Source organism: Lathyrus oleraceus, chromosome 7 (genome assembly GCF_024323335.1).
Source record: "Lathyrus oleraceus cultivar Zhongwan6 chromosome 7, CAAS_Psat_ZW6_1.0, whole genome shotgun sequence".
Taxonomy (NCBI): Eukaryota; Viridiplantae; Streptophyta; class Magnoliopsida; order Fabales; family Fabaceae; genus Lathyrus; species Lathyrus oleraceus.
This window is the reverse complement of record NC_066585.1, coordinates 1,051,679-1,062,374: the sequence shown is the minus strand read 5'-3', so window position 1 is coordinate 1,062,374 and position 10,696 is coordinate 1,051,679. Positions and strand designations below refer to the sequence as shown.

General features: G+C 37.2%; 2 protein-coding genes across 2 annotated transcripts; one reads left to right on the top strand and one right to left on the bottom strand.

Moving 5' to 3' along the window:
* The first annotated feature begins 2,804 nt into the window (after window positions 1–2,804).
* LOC127108008 (ABC transporter G family member STR) lies at window positions 2,805–5,891 on the top strand. The gene is made up of 4 exons (XM_051045372.1): window positions 2,805–3,262; window positions 3,362–3,541; window positions 3,624–3,892; window positions 4,231–5,891. Exons 1-4 carry the CDS (start codon window positions 2,909–2,911, stop codon window positions 5,870–5,872), a joined length of 2,445 nt encoding a protein of 814 aa, XP_050901329.1. The 5' UTR covers window positions 2,805–2,908; the 3' UTR covers window positions 5,873–5,891.
* Window positions 5,892–6,235: 344 nt separating this feature from the next.
* Window positions 6,236–9,600, bottom strand: LOC127108006 (TPR repeat-containing thioredoxin TDX). The gene is made up of 9 exons (XM_051045371.1): window positions 9,371–9,600; window positions 9,191–9,286; window positions 9,034–9,121; window positions 8,867–8,947; window positions 8,713–8,777; window positions 8,473–8,613; window positions 8,258–8,371; window positions 7,783–7,813; window positions 6,236–6,799 (listed from the first exon to the last, which is right to left on the bottom strand). The coding sequence occupies exons 1-9, from the start codon at window positions 9,512–9,514 to the stop codon at window positions 6,465–6,467; spliced, it is 1,095 nt and encodes a 364-aa protein (XP_050901328.1). The 5' UTR covers window positions 9,515–9,600; the 3' UTR covers window positions 6,236–6,464.
* Window positions 9,601–10,696: the final 1,096 nt, after the last annotated feature.

Sequence of the window (10,696 nt, the reverse complement as noted above, 5' to 3'; positions counted from 1 at the left end):
ACTTTACACATAGGATGTGACAAAAAATGGAAGGCTACCTCAGTAGGGAAACGACCTTCCCCTCTTTGAGCATCTGATTCGGCTGAGCCTGCTCCCTTTAAATACGCAAAGGACGATGAAAATGATCCACTTGTTGCAAGGCATTCTCAAAAGACTATGAAACGGCCCCAAGGATGGAAGTTGAACAATCAGTTAAACGTTGAGCCAATGAAGCATTCTTAAGACGTAGATCTCTTTTGTCGTAAAATGATCTGCTTTAGTAGATGTGAAAGTAGCTCGGGCAGAAGTTAGAGGCTTGTCATTCCTCGCTACAACCCTCACCAAAAGAGTCGCATGTTCTACAACAGAGCTAGGGAGATTAAGGGGGAGTAAAGCATCACCTATCCTAGTAAGAGTCGCATTGTTGGTCAGACAAAATAGCGTCCCAACGATTGGTTCCACAAAGGGACAAAGCAGTAGAGGTGCGTCGAGTGTAACACGCCTGAGTCACCAATTCTTTCTCAAGGGTACGCTCGGACAGATGGCTAATAAGAGCAGTCCTCCTCTAAAGAAGGAACTTGTCGTTTCTTAGAAGGGTGTGGGCCCGACCCCGTCAACGACATGGGGATCAGAGGATCTGATGCACGTAGTGGTCGATGGGGTACATTCGGAGCAACAACACCTTTTGAGGGCTCTAGAGTAGTGGAAAGGCCCGGTACAATTCTTCCTGGGCAGATTCCATGTCGTAAAAGATGGAGCGTTTCTTTGTCCTTCATTGAATTTGCACACAATCATTACCAAAATAAATACGTCATGATTAACAAAGTTGAAGGCAAAAAGGCCAAGAGCTTTCGAGACTTACAAAAAAACTTCCTTTCTTCCCTAGTACAGGCATCCATGAGTAAACGGGAATCAGTGAGGCGTTTTAAGTGTTTCCAGGCGGTTTCATCCTGAGGATTAACGCCCCTAGGGTAACCCTGATCTTTGACGAAACTCTTTAGTCGCATCTTCAAATACAACTCTTCTTGAGAGAGGCCATCCCCTTTGTAAGCATACAACCCATTTCCATCAAGAAATGACTCTTGTTTTAGTACTTGGGAAACAATTTTGTATATTTACCCTCGATCCACCTCCGACAACACATCATGTCACATGAGCCTCCGAGCAGATAAGAGTAACTAGGAATAATCAGTCTTCAAAACAATTCAATTTTTTAGAAAAGACCCAAAGCCACAAACAGTCAACACCATAGAAATTAAAAGACGACTTTGTGCCTAGGTCATAGGGCCACAATAGACTTTGAAGAGATGAAAGAAAAGGATCGGATAGGGTTTTCCATTCAAATACTCGCACCAATACTAGAAGACTTTCACATACACGCAAATCGCAAGGTGTGGCTGCGACTGAGCAACCATCAGGTGTCTAAGAATTTTCATCTAGAAGTAATTGAAGGGCGGTCGAAGACCTAGGATCAGGAAAACACACTCATAGAAAGGGATGACACAATCACCATACTCATTACAAATTCTTTGATCCTCGTTGCGGGTCAATACACTCAATCTGAAGATGGACCAATATCAAAAAATACCCCGCCAAGATTACCCTCTCAAACAAAGATAGAAATAGTTGAAGAATAAACAGAATCCGCCCATGAAGCTTTAACATCTTCCTTTGACTTTTCAATCAAAGTGTATGTAATTTTCTCCAAGCACAAAAAAGAGAAATATCAAAGAAAATGAGATAACAACGAAACTGGAAAGATACCTCAAAGAAATGAAAAAATGACTCTCCAAAAATTAGGTGATGGTATACTAAACCTTATTAATTGTCCAAGCCACTTACACACAACGCTCAAGTGTTCTAGTTCCCAATGGTCATAACGAGGATACTTTCGAAAAGAAAATTGAAGCATGGGACATTAAAGGTGTAATTCCAAAGAAACGGAAACACCTTCTTTTGATCTAGCTGGAAGAGTGATCGGTAGGCGATGCAAAAACGACAAACCATTGCACTGCCATGCAGAAACAATGGCTTGGGGATAATTATTCTGAACCGACCGTAATGGTCTATAACCGACCACTCATAAGGGGATGTGATCATTCCAGAACTTTCTTAGCGCAAGAGAGCTACCCTACAAACAAGTACAGGTGATCCAAGTCCCAGATACATCCAACGACTATCTGCATCTCACACCTAGCAAATAACGGTTTATTATAATTGCTTATATAAAGAACAAACATGAATAATCCAGGTACGTAATTTCTTATTCAATTTACATTTTTGAGCATTTGAGTGCTAACCTTGCAGGTCAGCTCCCTCTCTACCGCATTGTAAACTCAAAGCTCCCTCTCTACCGCATTGTAAACTCAAATCCACTGTAATCCTCCACAAATCACCAATTCACCGTCCATTTCTAATTCCGTAACGGAACAACAATAAATAATATTTATTTTTAAATAACAAATATGATATAGGCAAATATTTAAAAGAAAACAGATAAGTTGAATAGGAGGAGTGAGTAGATCCATGTTGAATTAAATTTAAAGGCAGCCTTGAAACTCTAAGTAAGTTATTTAGAGTTTGGGGACAAATACATGCAGAAGCTGACAAACATGATCGGTAGCTGCCATGCCAGCTCTATATGTTACAGTTGAAGTGAAACAAAACTACGTCATTCTTCGGTAGATTCAAAGCAAATTTAACGACAAACCCAAAGGAAACAAAAATGTATCTCAACAAGATTGCCGCCTGATGGTTTCTTTCTCTTTCAAAAGTATATACTATATTATTATTATACTCCAGAGTTCATGCTATTCAAATATCTTCATTTTAACCATCACATTTTTGTCTGTATTAAACCCCTTTTTTAGTGCTTTAAAGTCCCTTAATAGCAGCAATCAAACAAGTGCCAAAAGTGATTGATACTGTAATGGCGAGACTAGAGAGGGATGGCACAAACAAAAGTCTAGAGAGTCTCATGGACTCCCATAAACCAGGAACCGCAACAAATGGGAACCAACTGAGTTCCCAGAAATCCATTCCTGGCTATGGCCTCGAATTCACTAACCTCTCATACAGTATCATAAAGAAGCAGAAAAAAGATGGGGTTTGGATCAACAAAGAAACATTTCTTCTTCATGATATCTCTGGCCAGGCAGTTAAAGGTCAAATTATGGCAATCATGGGGCCTAGTGGTGCTGGAAAATCTACTTTTCTTGATGCTTTGGCCGGACGAATTGCTAGAGGGAGTCTAAAAGGGTCCGTTAGAATTGATGGAAAGCCGGTAAAATATTAACTCAACCCTTTTCATTGTATTGCTGCATTCAATTCTGATATAAAAAAAAATTATACTTTTAATCTGATATAAACTCTAATTATGCAGGTAACTACAAGCTACATGAAAAGGGTGTCCTCTTATGTGATGCAAGATGACCAGCTCTTCCCTATGCTGACAGTTTTCGAAACATTTATGTTTGCCGCAGAAGTTAGGCTTCCTCCTTCTATTTCCAGGGACGAAAAAAAGAAAAGGGTGCACGAGCTTCTTGATAAATTGGGTTTACAGGTATGATAATAAGACTTTGTGATTCTCTCGGACTTTACCTACAGACATAAAATGACAGACTAATGACTTCATGACCTTTCAGAGTGCTACACATACCTATATTGGCGACGAAGGAAGGAGAGGAGTGTCGGGAGGGGAACGAAGAAGGGTATCAATCGGCATAGAGATCATTCATAAGCCATCGCTTCTGTTTTTAGATGAACCTACCTCGGGTCTGGATTCTACAAGTGCTTACAGTGTAGTTGAAAAGATTAAAGACATAGCTCAGGGTGGTAGCATTGTCCTCATGACCATACATCAGCCTTCATTTAGAATTCAAATGCTCCTCGACAAGATCACTGTCCTCGCAAGGTGAAAATTTCAGAACCTGTATTCTTAAAGCTGTTAAAGCCTGATATAATGTTATTTGACTTATAAAGTTACGTCATAAGGGAACACACAAAAAAATATTTATGGCATACAGTTACGACATGATAGAGTTAGAAACCAATATATGCTAGAAACATAGAAAAAAAATCACTCTGAGATTTTTAGCTTGCAGTTAAAATTATAAGTTGAATGGATCTCAGCTTGATACAAAAATCAACATCAACAAAGAGTAACTCTGTATCTATTTATGACATGCATGAGGTTACTTAAAAATGAAAAAAAATATATATATTTGACCATATTAGCTTGTGTATTTATAGGGGAAGATTGATATACATGGGAAGGCCAGACGCACTTCAGACTCACCTATCCGGATTTGGAAGACCTGTACCTGATGGAGAAAACAGTATTGAGTATCTTCTAGATGTTATAACTGAATATGATCAAGCAACTGTTGGACTTGACCCTCTTGTCCAATACCAACATGATGGCCATAAGCCTGACATAGCAGCCATGACCCCTGTTCCAAAACCTCCGAATTACAGAAGGAACACCCCAGCATCTAAACACATGATTAGCCTGCGCAGCCAAGGATTCACTGCTGGCACACCACAACCTGATTCTTCACAGTTCGGTCTTGATGATGAGGACGATGATGATGACGAGAATTTTGATAACTCCCTTGAAAGGAGAAGTGTTAAAACACCAAGGAACATAGCGACCAGTGGTGTTTATCCACGTTTAGCTTCTCAGTTCTACCAAGATTTCTCAGCCAAAGATTTCTCTGTCTGGATTTACAATGGTGTAGTAGGAACCCCGCGTCGCCCACCATCATGGACTCCGGCAAGAACTCCGGGATGGACACCGGGGAAAACACCCTTATCAGGACCAAGAAGTTTTGTTTCTAACCAACAGTCTGTATCTTATCAGGAACCCTATTATCACCAAAAAGCGCAGACGGATGTTAGCCAGTCTATGGAGTACTCTGCAACATCATATGCACCATCATATGAAGAGTTTGAGATTGAGGAAGTGCTTGATGAGCCGGACCTTGGAGCCAAGTATGCAAACCCATGGATGCGTGAGGTTGCAGTGCTCTCATGGCGAACGCTACTCAATGTAATTCGAACTCCAGAACTCTTTGCCTCCCGTGAGATTGTGCTGACTGTTATGGCACTTGTCTTATCCACCATTTTCAATAACCTGGGCGATACTACTTTCAAAGACATCAATAGGCTCCTTAATTTCTACATCTTTGCAGTGTGCCTTGTTTTCTTTTCTTCCAATGATGCAGTCCCATCTTTTATCATGGAAAGGTTCATCTTCATCAGGGAAACATCCCACAATGCTTACCGTGCTTCTTCATACGTAATGTCTTCCCTTATTGTTTACCTCCCATTTTTTGCTGTTCAAGGCCTCACATTTGCTGTCATAACCAAATTAATGCTCCACTTGAAAAGCAGTCTATTCAATTTCTGGATGATACTTTTTGCCTCCCTCATTACTACCAATGCGTATGTGATGCTTGTCAGCGCACTTGTGCCTAGTTACATAACGGGTTATGCAGTAGTCATTGCCACAACAGCACTCTTCTTTTTGACCTGTGGTTTCTTCCTCAAGCGAACTCAGATACCTGGATACTGGAAGTGGCTCCACTATATTTCTGCAATTAAATACCCATTTGAGGGATTGCTGATAAATGAATTCAAGAACGATCGAGGCTGCTATACAGGAAACAAAGCAGATTTATCCCCGGGACCTTTAGGAGATGTGAAGCCCAGTAAACACCACAATGCCAGTCTTCCCCTTAACTGCTTGTTAGGAGAAGATGTCTTGTCCACAATGGATATTACAATGGAAAACCTATGGTATGACATCTTAATCCTACTAGCTTGGGGTGTTCTATACAGGTTCTTCTTCTACTTGGTTTTGAGATTCTACTCCAAAAATGAAAGAAAATGAATCACTTACTACCCCCAATTTATTTGGATAACCTATTACTTAAAAGACTGAGGTCATAGTGATCACATTGTTTCTTGTATTATTACTATCATATTCAAGCTGTCACATAATATTCTGTTGAAGGTCACGAGTTTGCTGCCCATAAAAAGCAAATGGCAGTTCTTACGCTAATGGAAATTTCTCTTACAAGAAAGAAAACATTAGGTTATTACTGAAAGCTGGATTGAAACCCTAGTGCTCGTAATCAGATGAAACGAGCTATTATAATAAAATTTAAAATAAAAAAAAAACACTCTTTTTATAACCAATTTCACATTATTAAGTCAAATACGAGAATGAAACTTCATAAGAACAAGGAGCTCGTCTAAAAAAAGACCAAATAAAACTAAACATTATAATTCAACAACTCTCAAAATAAGTAACCATCTCATGCGTAATATATATATTTTTCCATTATTACAGTTGTTAAACCAGTATCGAAAAGAAATATCAAACATATGTGAAACTCTCAATTTTGTAAGACGCTATGGGCATGTAAACAGAAGAGACGGCATGGAAACGATATAGCATCATAGTGTACTAAGGTAAGAACTTAAAGAGGGTCGGCATGTTGAGCAATCTTCCTTTCAAGTGTATTTTTGTCAGCCCCCACCACACTGTCGACCTCTTTGCCATTTTTTACAAAGAAAAATGTTGGAACGCTGCTAATCTTCCAGCGTGCAGCAACATCCACTGCTTCATCTATATCAACTTTTAAAAAAACCACTCTCCGATACTTCTCAGCCAAGCTTGTATAAAGTGGTGAAATGTGGCGACAAGGACCACACCATGTTGCAGTAAAGTACAGGATTGCCAACCGAGATGTCTTTGTTGCAGCGTTCAACTTTGTTTCCAGTTCACCAACAGAGTGAATACCAATCACTTTCCCTTTTAAAGGCCACCAAAGCAATAGGTCATTTAATTGATAAATCATCCAAGTCTCAATTTGAATACCAAGTAATGGCTACACGCAGAAATATAATCTCAAAGATGCCTTTTAACTTAATAGCTCAACTTGTCGACAACAAAAAAATAGTTCAAGGGAAGAAAAACAATGTGGCAAAAAGGAATAACAAAACAAAAAACAAATAGACAGTATTTTTTGAAGAATATAAGTAAAATGTCACAATCAGCATGCTGAAAAATTACTCTCAAGGGTTCAGCTTTTGGTATTTGTTAAGATTATTTGTTACATGAACTTACAGCTAATTTGGCAATACATTTCCACACAATATAATATATTGTCTTTCCTCGCTATATCCTATTGCCAAATTTGCAATCTACTCGTCAAATCAACAACCAAGTATGGTTTGCACTTTATCAAAATTCAAGCCAATATGTATGCATTACCATAACACAGCAAACAAAGGAAAAACCCCTTAATTTTATCAGACCTTTCGTCTTTCAACCATGACAATATATTGCCAATAAATGTTGAATTAAATGCGTGGAGCAAGGCTGTCATTTTTCATTAGAAATCACCTAAAGAACATTTGATGGTCTAAGTTAATATATGCCTAAATATCCAACCAGAAGATCCAATACTAGTCATTATCTATTCTTGAAAATCTGAGATACCCCTAAATGCAAAAAAAAAACAATGGCAAACACAGACCTAAACAATGTCAATGTAGTCATTATTCATATGAATTTTTAGGCTGTGAGGCAGGTGAGAATAATAACTGACATATATTCAGACTAAATCTTCTATTCTATGAGAGCTTTTTAGTGTCGTGAACAGCATGATGCAATAATAAGATCAGATGTACACTATGGAGTATATTTTTCACATTAACCGGAGGTTAGGCAATTCAACAAAAAGATTTTGGGAATTTCAATCTCATAAGGCAGAGGGAAATATAAGGGCATACCATCTTTTAAAGCAGAGAATGCGTCTTTATCCTGCAAAAAGGTCATGCATGAGGAATTTCAGAAATAAAATATCAATGATAGCCTTGTTTTTTAAGTGCATATAGAGGAAGTCAACAACTTTCCATTGTCATCACTTTTATGACATCTGATTAATATAATTGGGTAACTACAATAGAATGAATTGTAAATTCGGAGTTATTATTTTTTTTTTGTTATATTGCAGGAGTAGCATTAATAAATAGTAGTCTAGAGAAATCTACTTTAAGAAAACTAGAACATGACTAGAATGCCCAAAAAAATTGAAGTTATCAGCTTCTTTTGAAATTCCATTTTGCAAATGCGACAAACTCCAACTAAGACCTAAAATGTCGTGCAGAAAATAGCTATAAGTAACAGACAGGAGTACGACACCAATATTTTTGTAATTATGGAGAGTTGCTGTTTGGAATTGATAGAGCTATGTATTATACTTACTTGAGCTTCATCTTGTGGTTGCTTCTTGGGTTGAGCTTTTTTCTGCTCCTTCTGCTTCCGTAAGCGTTCATATTTTCTCCTATGCTCCTCAATTTTGTGGACATTAGGCTCAACCTGTGTTGTAAAAAATAAAAATATAATATAATTAGAAACAAAGAAACGGACAAGGACTCTTTTAATTTGCAGGCTTCCTCCGAACAAAGTAGGAAAATTACCTTTTTAAGTGCCACACCAATCTCTTCGTCATAGTCTATCTTTGAAGCCACATGAAGATCACTGAGTGCTTCTCTCCAGAGTCCCAACATAGCCCTTGACAATCCCCGTATTTTATACCCTTTCGCCGAGTCAGGATTAATCTAGAATAAATAATATACCTCTGAGTAAACACATAGATATCACACAGAAATTTCTTTAATGCTGTGTTTCGTGTGCAACAAGCTAGAAAACAAACGAACCTTCAAGGCAGTGTCAGCATCACGAATAGCAGCATTTGGTTTCTTCAACTTAATAAACACACTAGCTGAAAATAAGAAATTGAGGTTCCAAGGTAAAAGTAAAACAGACAATAAAGGTGTGGAATGTGAGTGAGGAAGATTCATAAGACAGTACCTCTAGTGGCATAAAGTATGGCGGAATGCGGATTCAACAAAATGGCTTCTGTGAGTAAATCTAGGGCTTGATCAAAATAGCCTGGAAAATTGAAATAAAGATAACAAAATAAATAATCTGAAAATTGAAAGATACTAGTAAATGAAAAAAAGAGTGAAATGCATTGCCTTGTGATAAAGCATCAAGTGCTTTTGACTTTGCGAGTTGAGCAGCATCTCTCTGATCTTCCGTTACTTGAGCAGAAGGATTTCCCATCTGTAAACGCAATTGAGTCATATATTATATGAAGATTGAAATGAAGAGGGAAAATAAGATAATAGATACCTTTTGAGGAGGGTCATTATCAGGTTTAACAAGATCAGTGTTATCCAATTCAATATCAGATTCTATAATGTCATGATCATCAACAACAACAGGTTCCTGCATACAAATACAAGTATTTTGCAACTAACAGTGTGCAGTAAATAATTGAAAATAAGAAATAGAAAAAAAAGGAACAAGTACCGTTTTGGGTTGTGGAGGGATATTGGCACCCAAACTGAGAAGATAAGTTTTGAAGAATGAAAGGGAAGGAGTGTGAAGAAGAGAAGGATTTGACTTGCATGCTTCTATGAATTCTTTCAGCTCACCTACTTTTCCAATATCCATTTTTCTGCTTCTACTGTTCTTTAGGGTTTGTGTTTCTACAATTCTGTTCTTCCGGTATTCACTGTCTTGTTCGTGTTTTTTTTTTTTTTTCTAACTTGTATCATAACTGGACAAATTAATTTCAAATTATTTAATTCAATGCATTGCCGTTGTACTATTTTTTTTATTACATTGTGTTTTATTTAATTCTTTTATAAACATTTCATGTTAACAAAACAAATTGACATTCATATTCAATTGAAAACTCGTTTTCATTCATCTCAAAGGAATGGTCGGATTTATTATTTCAGACGTATTAATTAATAGAATAAAGTTAATTATATTTTTATCAAAATAAATTCAATGCACTTCTTTAATCAAAATTTGTTTAATATAAGAAGGAATCGAATTAAATCTAACACGTCTATACCAAAAATTGGTTGTCCTTGCAATAGAGTCTAGACCAAAAATTGGTTGTCCTTGCAAGAGAATTGACAACCATAATAAATTTTACCTTAAAGTTTGGTTAAATAGATAATAAAACTTTAATAAAATTGATAATAAAATTAAATTTGGATTTACTATTGTGATTGGAACGAATGAGGTGGACTACTTTTGGGGAGTCATTTTCAAAAATAACATTCTCCATATGCAAATGATAACTCCATGGATTGCTTGTTTAAGGGACAAAGCTTCAGCTTCAATAATGGAGAGAGTACCGGAATCCCAAATCACACCACCAATAATAAAATTCTTGAGGTTATCACGCACACATCATCCTTTATTAGTAGTACCACAGTGTTTATTAAAAGTGGCATCCACGTTACATTTCAATCAACATTCCCTTGGCGGATTCCAAGTCATAGAATAATGTTGGGCATTTTCAGAATCTTGAATTTTTTGGGCCATAAGTCATTTTTGTCACTTGTGAAAAGCTAACCAACCAAGCTTAGGGGCTTCCTAATACTCATTGTGAAAAATAAGATCATTCATATTCTTCCATATCTCATTTATCATAACTGCAAATCTTCCAGCATTTTTCTGTTAAGATTTATTTATTTATTTATTTGTTTTAGAATTGTTTCTGTTTAAAACTAATGGCAGTTGCTAAAATCTGGTCTTTAGGAATTGTTTGTTAGTTGGTTTGTGGATAGCTAGTTTTTAGGAAAACTGGAAACAGCGGTTACACTTTGTAATGCCTAC